At 26.1% G+C, this 20,436-nt stretch overlaps 1 protein-coding gene across 4 annotated transcripts in view; it reads right to left on the bottom strand.

Moving 5' to 3' along the window:
• Positions 1–2,454: 2,454 nt before the first annotated feature.
• Positions 2,455–20,436, bottom strand: part of LOC126903919 (uncharacterized) — a 35,046-nt gene continuing 17,064 nt past the window's right edge. Inside the window, exons 2-16 of one of the 4 annotated variants that reach the window (XR_007703637.1) lie at positions 15,140–15,194; positions 10,287–10,560; positions 7,626–7,862; positions 7,173–7,397; positions 6,786–7,114; positions 6,274–6,439; positions 5,943–6,197; positions 5,694–5,882; positions 5,305–5,633; positions 5,012–5,229; positions 4,734–4,950; positions 4,381–4,662; positions 3,115–3,190; positions 2,932–3,040; positions 2,845–2,870 (exon numbers count right to left, since the gene is read on the bottom strand). Coding sequence is in view for 2 of the 4 variants with exons in the window: in XM_050682492.1 (XP_050538449.1) it covers positions 2,727–2,870; positions 2,932–3,040; positions 4,381–4,662; positions 4,734–4,950; positions 5,012–5,229; positions 5,305–5,633; positions 5,694–5,882; positions 5,943–6,197; positions 6,274–6,439; positions 6,786–7,114; positions 7,173–7,397; positions 7,626–7,862; positions 10,287–10,523 (2,937 nt within the window). In the remaining 2 variants the exon portion in view is untranslated. Of the gene's footprint in view, positions 2,871–2,931; positions 3,041–3,099; positions 3,191–4,380; positions 4,663–4,733; positions 4,951–5,011; positions 5,230–5,304; positions 5,634–5,693; positions 5,883–5,942; positions 6,198–6,273; positions 6,440–6,785; positions 7,115–7,172; positions 7,398–7,625; positions 7,863–10,286; positions 10,561–15,139; positions 15,195–20,436 lie in introns of those variants that run through there. The other 3 variants (XM_050682492.1, XM_050682493.1, XR_007703638.1) reach the window with 3 other exon arrangements.

Raw genomic sequence — 20,436 nt, 5'->3', positions numbered from 1 at the left:
AATTAAAAGAAAATATATTAAAATTAATGTTTAAGATCATGGTTATTTTTTATTATTGAATTTATTCCATGTTAATTTTTAAACAAAACCTAGAATAACCACTTTTATACGTTAATTACCACGGTAATATTTTACATTATCACTATATACACTATCATTGTATAATGGTACTTTATTGCTATATTTTAATTGCTTATAATACTTTGTAACATTTTTAATTAGCTTACAGGACTGTCGAGAGGGGAATAGCACCAATTTAGTTACCTAGAGCTCAGAGATTAAAAATTCCTATAAGGTATATGAAAAGCAAAGACAAGGACTTTTTATTACAAAAAAATAAAATTAATAAATAATAAAAAAAAGCCACAAAATATCTTGCATCAGAACATAGATGCAGGAGCATATTTATACAAAAATCTGAGTAACATAAATAAAATTAACTACGGGGTAGTATGGACAATTTTCTTTTTAATCTTATACTTATAAGTATACTTCCTAAAATAAGAATTCGTTCCAAATCCAGTTTCTCTAAAAAAGAACTTATTCCCTTTTTCGTTCCTTTTTTGATGAAAAAATATTTAAATTCCTGTTATTATTGTTATATTAATTTTATAATCGTAGTTTTAAATTAAAGTAAGGTATATTTTATTCATTCTGTGTATAAGCGTAATTTGAACAAAATTTTTAGAGAATCGAACTTTATTACTTTCCTCTTTAAAATTTTTTTTTATAAGTTAACAAGTAATTCATGATTTTTCAGGGGATGATTGAGATAAAATTATAAGAGCTAATTCCCCTCTGGACCCCCGATTACACTTATTAGGGTGTGCTTTTAAAATATCACGTTTTTTATGTAATAATTTGTTTATTGTCATTAAAAACTTTATTATTCTGTATTGTTGTGCTCTAAATAGTGCTGCTGGTGCCCTATTTAGAGAAGGTTCCAATAGTCTAGGATCTTTTGTAAAATCGATCCTCCAGAGATTATATAAGAAAAGTTACAATTAAGGAAATATCAATTAAATTAATTAAATACTAATGGTGAGTTCATGGTTACTCATAATAAATAGGAACTACTAATTTTTAGCTTCGATGCGAAGCTGAGAAACTATTAATTTTACCATTGGACCAATTTTTCTCAACAATACGTCAAAAGATCACAAATCGTATCTAGTTGATGACATCAAAAATTGAAAATTTTGCCCTTGTTCACCGTAAATAGTGAAAATCCCCCAAAAAATGACGATTTTTAAAATCGGTAAATTTTGATATTTTTTCATTTTTTTTTTTTTTCTAAAAATGACCATAACTTTTTGAATAATTAATAATTTAAAATAATTTTTTTTATATTATAACCATAGATATTCAAAAAAAAAAAAAAATGTTTTTCCGACGACTTATCTTCTATGTGCAAAAATAGTTACCGTAATTAAAAAACATTCAATTTTGATGTTAAATTTACTATTTCAGATTTTATTAGTTAAACTTTTACAACTCAATTTTTGAAAATCTTCCGGAATATTGACACTTTTATTTAATCTTAAATTAAAGGTTATGTAATACACTATACTATGAAAAAAAAAAAATTCGATAAATAGTGGACATGGTATTGATAACCGTTATCATATTCAAATATATGCTATTTTTGTGTTAAAATTTTGGGTTTTGTATTTTAATTTATTTTAATATACCTTATAATGGGGTACACTGATTTTCATGAATATTATATAATACTAACTGACATAAAACATAAAGTTAAACTTATATCAATTTTTTTTTTCGTTTAAGTTGAAAAAATTAATTTTAACATTTGAATCAACTTAAATTGCCAATTTTATTAAATGAATATGACAAACATTTGTCGATTCAGTAAAAATCATTGCTTGTGGCAAAGTATTTTCGTAATTTTTCCTTAATTCTTTTTGAATTAAAATTTTGCTTTTGAATAATCCACCAATTTCTTAAAACTAAACACTATCTACAGATTTGCACCGAAGCATTTCTTATGATAGTGATTTTAATCACTTTCAGATATCATCTATACTAGTACAAACTATGCCACGCTCATACTTTGTCACGACCCCACTATGCTACCATTTTTATTTTGAGTTTGTAAAATAATTTGATGAGTAAACAATAAAGGCCTTTAAAGTTCATATATATTAGTCCCTATTGAAAAACCCTGTGTGCGCCATTGTTTATGAACATCTAAAAAATACAATTTCTTCTAATTATAATGTTATGTAAAATAAAATTTTCAGATTGAATACATGTTTATGTACAATAATTACAATAATTTTATTATTATAGTTATGGCAAACAAATATAAAGTGTATTTAACAGACATCTTATAAACAAATTGACCTATTATATTTCCAAAAAATTAGTATTAACTTATTTTGAAATACATCATGTAATATTCATAATTTTTACTTTATTTTTGGGGTATAAACTAAAAAAAATCAACAATTATAAACATGTTAACTTTCAAATAATAACATTATGTTTTAAAAAATAATATTATGGAGAATAATTGGATTAATTAAAATTTTACTAATTAAAACTCTATAACAATAATTGTAATGAAGCCTCTTTAAATGTATGTTTATAAAGGCTTATTATTTATAATATAAACTAGGAAATAATAAATGTTGGTTACAATATTAAAAATAGTAAAAATTAATTAACAATTTAAAATATATTTTTTACTTAAAGGTAGTCCAATTCTAAATTAATGGTTGAGCAAATTTATTTTTAATTATTGGATTGAAAAATATAGGTTTGTACATTGAATTCTTTTTTTTGGAAAATGGTTGTAATGTGTTAATACCGTGTGTGGGTATTACTTCATTGGTAACTCCATCATTTCTCTATCAAACACAAATAATTACAACTAAATAAAATCAACATGCATAAAGTAATTTATATTACCATTGAACTGTTCAATTGACATTCTTCCTCCACTTTAGATGTGAAGTTTGCATTATCAAAGTCAGTATCGACATAACTATTTTCTTGATCGGAAATGGGGCTTGTCGACCTAAAATTCAACACGTTTATAAGTAAATTCACAAGTGTTAATTTTTATTTAAGTCTTACAACATTTCTACCAACCTATTTTGGTGAAAAGTGATTTGAAAATTTGTTGACTAGAATATACACAAAATCTCGAAGTCTTGGACTCTAATACCTGTGTTAGGTTTGTTATTAAAGCTCATAAATATAATAAAAAAATAAATATGTACAAAAATATGGATTGTAATAATTAATAACAGATATTTGTAATATTTTACTTATGTGTTCGAGTAGCTAATCTTAGTGGCGTATTGAGACCAAGTAGGTCGTAGTCTAGGACGGCATCTTTAAGAGATGACATTTGTTTGGTATTATAAATTCAAAACTAATATTAAATTTATTTTAAAACAATTTTTGTACAAGGTTTTCTAAGTAAACATAATAATTTAAAATAACATATTGTAATCATAGAATATACTGTATATAAAGTTTAATTATAAATAATAATTATTATAATTATAATTATTAATATCTAAGAATATTATTATATTATAGTGTAATAAGTATAAATTAGTAGTAATATATTGACCGAATATGAAATACTGGTTGCTAAGCAGTGAGGGGCATGATAGAATCATTTAGCCAAGGGACGCTAAAGAGCTAAATACGCCACTGGATACTCTAAGTTATAGTTTAATATGTTTTAATTGTCATAAGTATTGAAAACAAGGGGGTAATTTAGGCATAATTCTTAATCTTTACAATTGATTTTTCATTTAACTGTAAGGCGATTTTTAATTCTAGCACCCTTGAATAATTTTAGATATATATATTATGAGGTAATTTTTGTGACCCCTAAGTTTATTTGGAGTACACAAGCACAATCTACAAGAAATTCGATTATAACACCACTGATGAAACATTTTCGATAACACATAAACCAACTCTTTTTAAATAAAAAATTCTATAACCCTATCACAGTAAAAAATAAATTATGTTAAGTATTATAAATACATTTTAATGTTCATTTCTAAAATGTAATAAAATAATCCTGTATTCTATAACACCCAAATTAATGAAATATTTTTAGAAATTCAATTTACTTGTAAGTATTCTACAGATTAATGTTTACATCCAATACCAATAATTTAGTTAATATGTATTATGTATTTAATATGCATATGTATTTGATTCGATTAAATAGTTTAATTTAAAACCGAAATATCTAAATTAATAGTTAATAATTAAAGTCTACTGTTAACATATAGTATAATTACTATATAGTCATTTTGTTAAGTTTGTTAGCGTTAATAGTTAAAAATATCAATTTTGGTATAGTTAGTCATGTTTGTGTTTTGTAAATACCTGCTTCGATGATTCGTCCGAGATGTTGATCTAGTATGCGATACTGACACTTCGGAATCTGAACTGGCTACTGAATGTGGCAAAGCTCCTTGAGCAAAATCCCTTCTGTAATTTGCAGATGTTGAGGTAGACGATCCTTTTTCACTAGTATGTTTACGAGAGCTATTAGGTGTTACATACACTGGTGTACTTTTGGGCATTTGATATACGACTTTAGGGTGAACAGTTGTAACAGTCTTTTTAATAAAACTTTCTGCATTGTAATCGTGTTCTACATTTCTGCTATGTTCGAATTTTTTCCAATGAAATTATTCAACTATAAAAATACAATAAATATATTTTTTAAGATTTACCTGGAAGTATTATAGTCCTTATAGTCACGTCTTGCTTCTCGGAATTCTGATAACACTTGAGTTCCTGATGGAAGTGGTTGAGCGGGTTCTCTGTCTCCTTGAGTTAATGTGTACAGTCTTAATTGTTGCCGGATGTTAGCTTTTTCCCTCTCGCGTTTTCTTTGGAATTCTTCTTCAACACGTCGCATTGCTTCCATTTCACTTAATCGCTGGCGTTCTAAATTTCACATACATAGTAAAATAAAATTTTAAAAAAGATATTTAATAACTATTTTAACCTTTATGCTCTGCTTCCTTGGCTAACTTTTCAGCTATTTTCCTACGTTCGATTTGTCTGATTGTACTTTGGAAGGCGAATTTTTTACTCGCCGATTTCTTTTGCCGAACTCTATCATTTTTTATAGGTAATATATCATCTTTTTGGTTATCACGTGTTAAATTTTCACAAGATTGAGATATGTTTTTAATTCTCTCTTCAAAATTATTTTTTTCACTTCTAAAACATATGTTTAAAATAATTACAACGTCTATAATGAATGTAAAAACCTGAAGTTTCTAAAACAAATTTTACCTAGGATACATGCAGTTTAAAGATTTATATTCTGGTAAATACATAGCACGTCTTCCAGCAGCTAAATATGAAAATTTGGGCAGCGAAGACATAGTTAAATTTTCATCAGTAGGCTCGTCAATACCTAAATATTCTTCTTGTTCCCAATTACAAGATGGATAGTTACCCACTAAGCCAGACTTATGTAACGAATCCGGTACACTTTTGCTTAATACCCAATTATCGTCCAAACGTGACTTACTTTTTTCAAGAGCTACTTTAGTTTTATTTAATTTAGATTTAAAGTAACTACTAGCTTTTGGTGGATTCATAGGTGAAAATTCTTCACTCTAATAGCACAATAAAAATATCAACGTTTTGAATGATTTACGTTTAAAAAAATTACTAACTGATTGTCCATATCGTGTATCAAGTACTGTATTATCTTCCTTGGGGAGTGACAAACAAAAACTTGGTCTAGCAACTGTACGAGATCTTGAAAACTGAACAGCATCTAAACTTTGTGGCGATACTGGAGCCGAATCTAGACCTCCATCCGAACTTGTTTCTTCTAAGTCTTGTTGTGGAGTCCAAGCCACCTATTAAAACATTGTATTTAATGATAAGCTATATTCAATTTTGAGTAATCAATAAAATACTTGAGAATTATGTGCTGAATGAGGACTAGCATCACCAGATATACCACTATCACCAGATTTATCACCATTATTATGATGAGGTTGATCAATAACTTGTATTAAATCTTCTTCTCCGCCACTATAATTTGGGCTATTTGGCGTCGGACTTTCTAAGGCTGTTAACAAACGCCAAGCAGCTGTTGGACTGAACCTTGGTATATCAAACTGTTTTCTTGGTAAAGTAGGTCGTAACTGAAGTGAGATATCACCTCCACTCTATAATAGTATAAAAGTTTAAGAATGATTTATGAATAGCAATTTCTGATTAATTTTAAAATATATTAGTTTTTACTTCGTCAGTTGGGTCACTGCTAGTCAAACTATCCGAAGGAGAAGGGTTAGATTTTTTATAATTTTCTGTAAATCTCTTCACATCTTCAACATTTCTACAATTTGTCCTGTCATCACTGAATTCATTCATGCCAAAGTAAAATGTTTTTGGCTTATTATCTGACACACTGTATCATAAAAAATGTTTAATTTATATTAAATCATAGGAAATTTAATTCAATACAAGTAATCAATTTATTATAATACGACAAGTAATAAAATATAAGACACATTTCTTCTAACAGCCGTTGAATTAAGCCAATAGGTTCATAGAAAATAAATATTATTTTAGTTCAATTGTCGAACAAAAAAAAATATTTAATAAAATGTAAGTACTAAATTCTAATGTTACAATTTTGAATCACTTCGGAGTTAATCAAATTATATTATGATTAAAATATAATAACTTCTATTAAAAATTAGAATTTGTTACGTCTAAAAATATGTAAAGTAAATGATAAAAAATATGTTTACTTAGATTTCGGCTTATCAATTTTTTTGCAGTTTTTATTTTCATCGTTAGATCCTGTAGCTGATGATCCTTCGCCCATATAACGAACACTATCATCTATTCGGTCTACTGCTACCAAGTTTGGTATTGATTTAGATAAATTTTTGGCTCGATCAGCCATAAGTCGCTTTCTATTAGAGTTTACTAAATCCTCTTGACGTTTCTCAATGTCGTGGGCGATAACTGCATGTTCTTCCGACGCTGTATTTGAAGAACTCTCCGAAGCTCGCCCAACTGGTGGATGGCGGTATTCTTTTTCCCTCAACTTTTCAGTAACTCTTTTCAATTCAGCCTAAATGAAAATAACTAGTTTAGTATTTAGAAATATAAATTTAAGAAATTTTTCTTACTTGAAACTGGGGAGACGACATACTGCGATGTAAATTTCCAGATAGAGGTTTATTACTCAAAATATTTTCTGGATTTTTTGTTATTTCATCTTTACTGGTCTTACGATTTGTTTCTGCTCTAGTTTTGAATAACCTTAACCTTGGCATTCCATTACTATGACTAGATCGACTGTTTTCTTTTTGGTTTTCCCAATGTTGATAAGAATCTGGGGATGAACTTTCCATCTAAAATTTAAATATTCCTTATTTTTATAATATATTGTACAGAACACAATATTATTAAATAATTTAAAAATATTCTTCATTGTAATATAATTTATAATGGATAGTTTAAATTATCCATATATAATAATCAATAATATATAAATATAATATAAAATGCATATTTTATAAACATATATTATAATTACAATGAAGATCATTTGAGTTGAAACTAAATAAATATAAAATTACCCCGTTACGATGTTGTAGAGGTAGTTGAGGTGCCTTGTACTTCTTTTTTGATCTTGATAATCGTCCTTTAGTCTCTCCTCGATGATTGTGATGATGATCATAAACAGGAGCTAGAGGTTGATGTTGATTTAAGGCAAATCTTAAATCTGGCTCACTATTGTACATATTATAACCTATACGATTTTTCCTATGTTCTTCGTGCTGATAGTGTCTGGGTACATGGTATCCTCGTTGAAACTAAAATAAATTAAAGTTTTTTTCTTTAAAAAAATGTCATTAATTTAACTTAATTTAAGAATACAAAAATAATCTTTTTGATAAACCCTTATAAAAATAATTATTTTTATCCGACAAATTATGATTAATTTGAACATATTCTAATTAATTATAAGTTTATTAAATATCATTAAAAATTTCTTTGAAAACATTTTATAATAAGATAATGTTACTAAAGATCTCAAGCATCCTATTATAGGGTTCAGCTTATCTATAGCTAACATTTTGTACTATTCCTTAAAATAAAAATGTTTGAAATTTGAATTTATCTCTTGAATTGTTAATCACATGTAAAAATAATAAAAAGTTGTATTTTTCGCTTTTTGATATTTAACTTGGTAGATGAACCTAAAAATAGTAAAAGTTATAAGGATTTCAAAAATACATTTTTTATGTAGTTTAAACAATGAGTTAATATGGTAGATAGTTAAAATAAGAAAAAGTGGAACTTTCACATTTCAAAAAAACATTTTTCCCCTAATATTTATTTTAAGCATAGAAAAATTTAAGTAACTTATAGTTATTTTACTCACTGATAGATTTTTTTGGCATTGGAGACAATAGAGTAATTTGATGCAACATAACTATTATTTAATTATAAGAATAATAATGTTTGATAACATTTTTAACTACATAAAATGAAAAAAGAAATTATGTAAAATTAAAAGACTATTAGTATCTAATATAATTTTGCCAAAATATTTTAATACTGATTTTATGTTTTTCTTTGCTTTTAGTTTTGAGAAACAATTCAAATATTGTTTTAGGGGTAATTTTATATTGAAAATATTTGTATTTTAATAATTAGGAATTATATCAAAAAATATAAATTTAATAAAATTATATTAATAATTTTATTAAGCCAAGTTATTAGTATAATTAAAAACTACAAAAATTAAAAATTAAGGTTTTTTCTAAATTTTGAGAGTTCCTCATATTTTATATTTTAAATAGCTGTTGTACTTTTTAGGGTTACCTTAGACGATGAAAAATTTAAAAATAAAAGTTTTATAATGCATTACTTAACATATTTTTTATTTTTAGCATTTTTTATTTGTTTTAAAGCATTTAAATAGATTATTGATTATTTCAAGCCAATTTTATTAAACATTTATTGATACTTAACGAGTCATTTTTTATTTATTTAGAGCGTTGTTATACATTTAAGGTATTTTTTTAGGAATATTTTTAATTTTCTAAGAACATTCAACATTTTTTTAGAACATATAAGTATGGACCTATCTAATAATTTTTTCTATTTGTAAGTTAAAAACTAAAACTATGAATATTAAATATCAAAATAGTTATATTTAAAGTTCAAATTTTTTTACATATTACTCGACTTCAAAATCCTTATAACAAGCGTTTTTTCATAACAGTCTCGATTTTTTCACAAATTATTTTTATATGTAGTTGAATAATTTAAGGGATGAAAAAATCAAATTTTATTGAATATTTTTAAATAATATTCTCTGAAATAACAAGGCGTTTTATATAGGCAATCTTAGTACTTCATTGTATAAGTAATAAATATAAATACGTCGTTAAATCTATAAAATCATATTTTTTGAGTTAATTATTTACAACAAAAAAACACTAAGATGAAAATTGTATAGAAATTACTATACAAAATTAACTAGCTTACTTAATAGATAATGATGTAATTAAGAAAAATCCTAGTAAATAACATTTTTTGTATCATTATTTCAGAAGTTATTAACAATTTAAAGTAATGACTGGTGTTGAGGATTGGGTGCAGATATTTCTATCACTTATCATTTCCCGGCTGTACTCTTCCTTCTGCCAAGGTATATATATGAGATTAACTTCCGAAATATTGATCGAAATGTTGTTTTCGAGCCGTCATTTTCTTAATTAGATTATTTTATAATTTATAAGCTAATAAATATGTATAATGCCATTTGAAATAATAAAAATAATGACACCCTTTAAAGTTATACGTGATTTTTCTAAAAAGTAATTATTAGCTGATAAATCAAAAATACACGTAACTAAAATAAAGCAAATTTTTTTTATAATAATTTATTTTGCGATTATTCGAGTGGTTTATAATTACCAATCACATTGTATAAACATAAAATTGATACCAAACAAAATTTTCATAGAGGACATTTGTCAAGCAGAAATTTGTTTACACATAATAATTTATTTAGAATATTAAAAATCTTAATATTTTCTAAATATTTTATTGAACAAGTTTGGAGTTATTCATATATTAGTGATAATTATAATTGTTGTTAAAACGTCACTTAAATCAATTAGATACTATCATTATATCTTTAATAATAGAGAATTATTCTCTATAACTAGGCTTTTTATAATAATTATTATTTAATGATAAATCAAAATTAACATATAACTTACTTCATCATTATCTCTGTAGTCATATGGCCTTTTAGATATAATCGGTCCACCATTAAGCATAGTTGTTCCATTTTCCGGAGGACGTAATCGTGGACTAGGTAAATGTTGAGGTAAACCGTTTGGTCCTACCGGACCAAAATATTGTGACCTAGGAAAAGAGTATGCCCATGAATGTGGCGGTATTGCTTGAGTGTCGCTCGTTGCATAAGGAATTCCATGACTGTTTGAATTACCCATTATTCATATATGGTTATAAATATTAATAACTAGTCATCTGCAATAACAATAAAAAATTTTGGAATTTTTAGAAAAAATTTAATTAAGTAAAAATATATAAAGGTTTAAATGATTATACATCATTCAATTTTAAGGAAATTAATTAAATTTTCAAAATTTAATTAATAACTACATTTAAGTACTTTTCGTTTCATAATATTTTACTTATATACTAAAATATGTAACGTATACATTTTTTATTCAGGTATATATATATATATATTATATATATTAAAAGTATAATTATTATAATAGGTACAACAAGATTTTGGGGAAGATATAATATCTTAGGAATTTTACAAACACCAATTATTCTACAAAATTATGATTTTTACGTTAATAAGAGTCATTAAATATTTCAAATAATTTAAATAATAACAATTTTTTTATTCAACCAACATATTTAGTTTGATTATAATTTATGGAACATATTTTTTGTGTGTTTTTCATGACACTATAATACACATACTAGCACAAGCAATCACTTCAAATACGTATAAAATATTAAATTCTCTATTTATATTATCTATTCAAAAGCTTCTATAATATTAGTAACAACAGAATAGTAATAACCATAATAATAATTTGATGATAAACACATCACGGAATAGACGTTTTAATGATTGATAACACACCGACACACATAAATAATATTATTCGACGCTTCAAGACACGTGACCGCACAATGGTATTTCGGAGGAACGTGTGCAAGTGTTCCGTTACCAGGTTATAACTGCCGGTGCCAGCCGTTCAAACACCGTTATGAGTGAAAGACTGTGGTTTTTTCACTACCGCACACAACTTCACTCAGCAAAACAGATCGACAACAACGAAAATAAACACTGTCTTCACTTGTGGTCTTGTAATTCCGTTGTACATATTAAACCTATGTAAACATTTTTTCAGTGCAGTTCAATGTTAGATGCACATTATGTGTGTGTTGGGATTTTCGCACGATTTAATTTTTTTCTAATATATTCATAAATGTCTCTTGGAAATTATTTAATATTTAAATAACTAATAATTACTTTAATAATAAATTATTATTTTGTTGAAAGTGAAACAAATCCAAGGTACGATCAGGCGTGGATTAAGAGAAGGGTATGGGAGCGAACGCCTCGAGGCTCATGAGTTTAAAAGGCTCATCACATATTTTACTAACCCGTCATGATTAGTGCCATACAGTTTTTATATTTTTATGCTTATCACTTCTTTATAGTAGCGATATTTTCTATTGGGGCCTACCTTAAGGTACCATCCTGCAGGCCATATAGGTCTTAATCTGGCTATGGGTTCGAATGATGACTACTTTGTCTTAAAAAGAGAAAAAGTATACAGAGAACAAAAATTAATTTTATTGATATCTTTATTAATTTTCAACAGACATAAGAATTCTTTCTTTACTACAAAATGTATTTAATGTCACTCTTATCCAAAAAATAAATATTCATGAAGTATTTTTGAAATCTTTTGAATCTTTTTGGAGGAAAGGGGGTTACATATCGTAATAAACAATTTTAACAAGTTTTTAACAGTCTTAATTATAAAGCTTTGAAAAATTACTTTAACAGTAAGATTATCAATATAACAGTAAATGAATCACTGCTAAACATCTTTGTAAACCGCATTACCGGTAAATGCGCACTGAAGAGTTAAAATGTTTCCGTTAATTATACATTTAGAGTAGTAAACTACATGTTGTAATAAAACAAATTTTGTTAAATAAATTATCTATTAGAAAAAATTGTTTTTCTTTTTTTAATTTGTACTGGTTAGGATATTTTTTCAAACAGTGGTAATAAAAGTCCTACTTGTTGTGAACGCAAAATTTTAAAAATTACAGAATTGAATGGATTTTGTTTATAATTTTACTTTACGAGGAGGGTACATAACAATAATTTATCTTTAATCATAAATCTCAATAATAAACAACGTATTCATTTTAAAGTTTTATTTTTTATTAATATATAAAACTAATATAGGTAATTAGTATCTTTATATTTTTTTCACTCTAACTTAAATTGCCCATATAATAATGATAAGCTAGCGAATCGCGAATTACGAGTACGTGGACGTGGTCCCATAACGTCTTTAGTATTTAAATAAATATAAAATAATAATAATTTTTAAACTATTATTTTATAATTTTATCTATAAAATTTTTTTTAAATTAAAAAATAACGTAACATTTTCTTAAATCATTATATATAATTGAAAAGTATTTTCCAAATAATAAAATAGTAAGTCAATATAACTAGTAAGCTTTTGTATATACCTGCGGCGATTTTAGTTGGGTTGAGCTCGATAAACTCGTTATTTAATCATTTAAATGAATCACTAACTACTGCAACAGTACAAACTTTTAAATTTAATATATTTATATATAACATTCATAAAACTATTTACAATTTTTATTTATAATTTAGCAACCGTTAAAAAAAAGTAATCTATATTCTAATTGGTCAAATCAAAAATGATCTTGTTTTATTGATAATTTATGATCTTTTATCAAGCGTGTATTATACTCTAATTTAAAGTACCGAAATATTTTATTAGGTGAAAGTAAAAAAGGTATCATTTGGCTAAATATTACTACATAATTGTATCTAGCTATAACGTATTGTTTTAATATCAACGCCGATAACCTGAAGTATTATAAACACATGGAGGTCAATGCTTCCAATGATTCATTCTGGTCATAACTGGTCATGGCTAAACAGTTATGCATCTGTATGATGAAAGAGAGTGAAAAGGATATGTGTAACCAGAAAGAAATTTTTTATTTTACTGTCCCCTCAAGGGATTTCTTATAATATTTGGAGCTTTGATGCCGCAGCTTGCGTTTTTTATGCCTTCGGTATCGAAAGCCAAAACAAATGGAAATCGAGATCGCCCCGGGGTGGCCGTTAGTCGTTACTTCACTCGACAAGGAGAAACCTATACGGGCCGCCCAAGGCTTTTATTATTCTAATAATCTCAGGAAATTCCTCTTCCTTCCCATGCGCATAACTTCAAACAAAAGTGAAAACATGTGCTACGTTCTATATATCTTATCAACCCCTTTCTCCGTCAATCGCTTAACGGTACTTAAATACTGAAAAACATTGTCATCATTTATCTTGCAATACTATGTAGTAAGTGTTAGCGGCTAAATACAATTAAATGATATATTCAATCTGTTGACAATTGAAAAGATGTTAATTTAAATAATTTACAAATAAAAATTCGATTGCTTGATACAGTGAAAATAATTAATTCTAATTTTTAAGGAGGCGCTAATATTTTTTCAAATCATTGTAATAATGAATTTAAGAGTATCGTGTAACAAAATAATAATTACAGCTAATCAAATTTTTAGCTAATTTTTTGAAAAATGATTAGTTTATTTTATCAATTATACAAACTGTGCTGTAAATTGAAATACTAATTTATTAATCCACGAAATAATTTATTAAACAATAGTCACCAATTTAGCAAAATAATAAATATAAGTTACTAAATTAGATAAAAATAAGTATTTCTACAAGAGTTATATTTATAAAAAAGTAGATAGTAAATAAGAGTAACAATTAGATAATATTTATCAATTTTAATTTAACTAAAAGAAAGTGTAAAAAATCAACTCCATTATTTAATTATGCATTCATGTTATTTAATTTAAGACAATATTCAAGTTTCGTTTTTCAATATGCATCATTTGCGAAAAAATTATTCATAATTAAAAAAATTTTAATTTTAAATAACACCTTTTCAATTTATCACTGTAAAAACTCATTACAATTTTTACGATAACAATCAAAATGGTAAGACACTCCAGATAAATGAAATTCATGTTTACAGCAAAGTACAGTTAGAGAACAAAAATAATCGTGCTCTAATATAATTATGATTTGGGTTTCCTATATACAATGTTAGTGCTGGATTAAACAACATCGTAGAGGATTTTCAAAAAATTACAATACAAATATGTTTATACAATGTTTAAACATATCGTATTTTAATCACTTAAAAAGATTTAGTGATCGAGAAAGTTGTTGCACACCTTTTAAGTATTTTAAAATAATTGTTCATTTCATATTTTATTTATTTAAAACTCTACTAAAAAGGTTTTACTTTATTTACAATAGAATAAATCTTATTAAATCATACTTTACGTAAAATTTTTTCTATAAAAATTTGATACAAAATGTAATAGATATCAAAAGGATTTGTCAATAAATGAGAAATGGGATATATGAGAAATATGAGAATGGTTTTACAGTATAGAATTTTTTTTAAAATAAAAGTTGTAAAAAGATTTGCAAAATTTTCTCTAGCAGGAATTTGAAATAAAATTACTAAATATATTGAACAAAGTACTAAGTTAAGCTCTTTATATCTATCAAAAAATTAATAAAAATTCAATAATTCAGTAGCGGTAAACGAATTGTTGAGATTCGTGTTATGAGCTGACCATACAACAAAAAATTATAATTTACGTTATAAAAAATCAACGGTTTATTACGGTTTTTGGATTAATAAAAGTTCGTTTATACGTTTAATTCTTCAATTGTACTTTTATGTTGGCAATTACTTACAATAATAATATGTTCCATCGCTCGTGCTTCGAACTGATAAAGTTTTAATTATACTCTGAAAAAAAAAGATATTTATTGATTAGTTAAAGTTAACAAAATTAATACGACTAATTAACGACTTACAAAAAAGAATATGTAATTTTATTAATACATCAATGGTAAAAAAAAAAACAATGCGTTTCTATTGCACAAACTTTTTACTTTCTCTTCGATTCTCTATCAAGTCGATCATAAAACATAGATGACACAGTATTAAAAAAATTCTTGTTTCAGGTAAACGACCGCACACCAATCGATTGACCTACATTTATTATTTGTTTATCTACGAAACAAATTATCCTGAACAAAATTTAATCTCAAAACATGTTTCAGTAGTTGAAAGTATTGTGAAATTTAAATATCGCTAAATTAATTTATTAGTATAAATTTATTAATTATTTACACCCATTTGGAGAATGTTATATATTATTACCAGAGGAGTCCCGTACGAGAAATCTTAATATTATTCGTCGACTGGTAACAAACAAATTGCACAATGTTTGAATTTCTGAATGTAATTAAAAAATTAAATGAAACAATTCGTCACAGACCTACGATGATAAGCATTATTTTTTTATAGTTATTTGTTTCATATAATATGTCAAAATTGAAATTTTAAATTGTTTGACAAAAATTCAATAATTTGTAAATATATCGCTTTCTTAACACAAAGAATAAATTGTGTGTGCAACTATCAATATCCTTAGTATTGTTTACAATAAAACAGTATAAATAATACAATGAATTTAATTGTGGCATACATATTATTTCCAATTATCCAATGAGTATAAATAATACCTAGAAGAATTCTATGAATAACAATATATTTTACGACTAACATAATTTATTGATTCTTTTGTTTTTGTCGGAAATTTTTAACTACAATGCAAGTAATAATTTGTTTTTATCGAATGTTCATCGTTTTTGTTTTCAATATAACTCTCACTATAATTATTTTAATTATCACGATTTAATTTTAAATATTTTATAACGCTGATTTTACTTTTTAATAATCTTAGTTATCGAACATTATAAAACCACAACTCGTTGCGTCAACATTTGATGTGTACACCAGTAACTTATTATGAAATGCCAATAAAACTTATGAAGCATTACATAAAAAAATAATAAATACTGTCCATATTATTATATTTTTCTCAAAAAAAAAAAAAATTGCATACTCAAATTTCGCCCAAGTTTGACAAAATTTTCGGAACATTGCTTAGTAATATTTTTAAATTAAGGCATTAATTTTTTTTATTAAATATATGATATACGCTTTCTCCTAGTCACGTATGAAAATTGTATATATAATATTTTAAATAATCTGGTGGTTGGTTTCTTTTGAAAAATCAACAATTTGTGTAATCTTTCCGTTCGGTCTGTTCCGGTTTACAGAGTTTAAACTGACTATTTTTATTTTGATTTTCTACTTATTTTTTATTTGTATATTTTCGTATGAAAATAGAACGATTCCCACGACTTGCAAATCATTTCTACAACATTGTTTTTGCAATACAAAAGTATTGTTGACCGATAAAAATTCATCACTTTGTAAATTACTTGTCACAAACCGATTTGGATCGGTGATTTTCAAGTCTCCCTCAACGTTAACAAAAAAACCTACCTTAAAATGTTTTATATACAAAAACTCTTAAATTGAAATACAAACTAATTGAACTATTTAACAAAAGTTATGTAATTTTAGGTAATTTTTTAGTTTTTAATTTATTATTAGGATATATACTATTAGTTTCATAACATGACTACAGGCATAAATGGATCATTTAAAACACAATGCTCAAAAAATTCTATAATTTTCTTAAAGTCTGCTTGTAATACTTTAAATAATAACCCGTAAGGGGTACTTAACATTTTAAAAACAAGTGTCGAATATATTCAACAATTTTTAATTTTAAAAATAAATTTAATGAAAAAAATTTAACAAACAATTATTAATGTTCTAGTCAATTTCTTTAGAAACTTAAGTAATTTGTCTTGAGCAAAGAGGTCACACTATTAAGCCCAACTGGTCTAAAAAATGTATTAAAAACGTCTATAAGAAGATTCCTTAATATCTTACATTTCAATACTAACTAAATAAAATATTGCCAACAATCTTTAAACAAATTTTATAAAAAATATTTAATACATTCTATACATAAACAATTTATTTATGTTTATCAACTCAAACTATTAATAAGAAAAATCTTTTAACACCAATTTGAACGTTTAATTTTTTTGAAATTTTATTTACAATTATTTAATAACAATATTTCATTTTTTTTAATAATATATAACACTTAACATGTAGTGTAGATAGCAATAAATTCTTAATAATTTGTAATGGACTTTACAACTAACCGATTACATTTAAAACATACAATTTTCGTGGGTAATTAATCATTTTAGTGTAAAATGGCTAAGTAAAAATTAAAAGCACACATTAGTGAAATCAATGTTGTATATATTGCTTATTTAGATACCTATTATGTATCTATGGTATCTATTATGTATTTGTGCAAATTAAGTGACAGTATAATAATTTTCTACTTCGTTAAACTATTATTTATATTTTAACGTGTTATTTGTGTTCTCGATACCACATGATTACAAAATAGTCAAATAAACGAGCCAGTATTCAAGATTCTTTAATGAAACGCCTAATACTCTCACACCAGAACCAGCTATTGTAATGAAAAAATATATAAAATCGTTAGACACCCGAACATGAGTATGAAAAGCGCATTAACAATATTTGAACTCAACAAACAAACAATCGTGTCCTTGGAAAGGTCACGATTTGGCGATGTAGTAAACTACATGAACGCCCTAAAAATAATAAAAATCATTTAATACATTTTGTTTAACGTTTTATTAAAATAGAAAAATTTAAAAAACAATCATGGAGAGTATTCTTCTTTTAATGTGCTTCTTATTCTATAAACATTTTGACGTAAGACGTCCAAAATGGTGTTTGAAATATGTCGTGCCCCCATTGTTCCTTCAGCGCACGACGGTCAATTAAACAACAGCGTTAATTTTGCAATTGGCTCGAAACAATAACCCGCATAATAACATATAAATATTCCAATGTACACCAAAACCTGATCAACCCATTGTTTTCTAGACCATAGTAGTATCGTGTGCCACGACTGGTCGACATAGTTGAGAAACTTTTAATTGTTGCTATAGTATAGTTGAGGACGTGTCTTGTGAAAAAATTAATTTGTTTAAAAAATAAAAAAACACAATAGGACGTAAAGATTCTTCATTTAGCTAGTTTCGATACCACTGTTTCATAACCCGATTTGATACAGTTTGTACTTTAAAATAATAGCTTATTAATCATAAAAACAGTCGAGTATATAATATTTATGTGTCAAATCTAATTCCAATGCGAATACGTAATTGAACAAAGAAACCTTACAGTTGAATATGATAATTGATTTTCGAATCATTTATAATAGGTAATGTGAAATACATTTAATTTAAATCATATTTCTTAATTTCCTTTAAACTATTCACTTAGTAAAAATAAAAACACACTCTAATTAATCACACCTAATTGTACTTGAAACGTCACTAAAAAAAATAACTATGTACAATAAGTATAATCTGTCTTCGAGATTTACTAACAGTTCATGAACAATCATAACATAATTTTATTTATATTAACAATTTTCAACTGAAGTATTTTAATGCATTGCTCTCGTCATCTAGATCATGTCGTCTTTATAAGGTTTTCATAGATTTTAAAGGCATAGGAACTGCCAAGTAAATAAATGTAAGTTTCAGTACAATCTAGGTAATTGAATCGTTTTTATCAACAGCAGTTTTAAAAATACATAGAACAAATTTCCAATAATAATCTAATGAAAACATAGTAATATTGATGTTATTATGTTACTGTAGATTTACAACTAATAACTAATAACACATCTTTGGTGCAAGGACGTTTATGAAAGTTCGAGTTTTGCACCTGCACTTATCAAAGAACAATAAAACATTCACAGTACACATAAATAACGATTCCCACGGTCTTCTGGTTGTCCACGATTTTGCAACCGCGTGGAAAAATGTTGCAGAACAAGGTTTGTTTACTTTGCAATATGTCAATATAGGCATATTCGTGGCTGCAGTGTCGGGTCATTATGCACCAAGACGACTCTTCTTTCATAAAAAGTTGTGCACATAATTATAATATTATTATTGTTCTTGTAATGAGACCTAAAAATCAGTGACGATTCTCTTTATTCGAGTGTGTTTAGATTTTTTGAATCAACTAGAGCGTGACCAAGTGTTTATGATCGCCGCCACACGGCTTTATTAGCTCAACAATTTACCGTACCGCGTACAGCAAATGTTCATATTACTTATGTGGATAAACCATTTTTTTTCATTACAATTGAGACGACTTGATTTACAACACTATAATTATGGTGAGTATTCGTGATCGAGATTCAAAACGTGTACTATCCTCTACCCACAAGACACAGAACTACTATTTTCCTAAATGAGTAAGAAAATGCCACCAAGAATTTTCCAGGTGTATTGCCTTTAAAGTTACCAAATAAAAGTATTCTATTGTGGCGTATTGGTTAATTCAAATCAAACCGCCTTAATTTTTGTTTCGAATTTTGAACAAATATAATTAAATTTTCCGAGCTATAACTATAATTTAAAGTTCATTATTTTTTAAAAAAACTTTATGGGTTAGGTTTGGGTATAAATTCGATCTAACTATTTTAAGTTCAGTATAGGTAGAACAATATAATTAAAGGTAAGACATCAGAAATTGTACATTTAAAACTACTAACTAACCTGTGCATTCCACTGCAACATGATTCTATAATTTAGAGTTATTGTGATGGTATTAAATAATGACCCAAATGTATTAAAATACTTCAATACAACGTGTACAAGTAAGGTGTCATAACATTACCTCCGGCTACCCCAACTAACTGAGACCTACATTAACCTTGAGTAAAGTACTTAAATTTCCTTACACCACTAATCCAACTTACAGCGTAATAAAATACGGACTCCGTTAAACTTATGTACGAAAAAAATAATTATACACGAAGATTTCACTACCCGCAAATTCATTGGAATGTTCAAGGCAAACCTGTACAAGTATTCTCATCGCTCTAGAATATCACCCCTATGGTCCTTAGTTCTGTTAATTTTGTTTCCGATCTACTGTAAACTTAAACGGAACGCAAGTATAAAAAATAGTGTGTCATAATTTAACAATA

The sequence above is a fragment of the Daktulosphaira vitifoliae genome, unplaced genomic scaffold (genome assembly GCF_025091365.1).
Source record: "Daktulosphaira vitifoliae isolate Bord-2020 unplaced genomic scaffold, ASM2509136v1 Scaffold_4, whole genome shotgun sequence".
Classification (NCBI taxonomy): domain Eukaryota; kingdom Metazoa; phylum Arthropoda; class Insecta; order Hemiptera; family Phylloxeridae; genus Daktulosphaira; species Daktulosphaira vitifoliae.
Note: the sequence above shows the minus strand (reverse complement) of the source record. Positions and strands in the feature narration are given on the sequence as shown.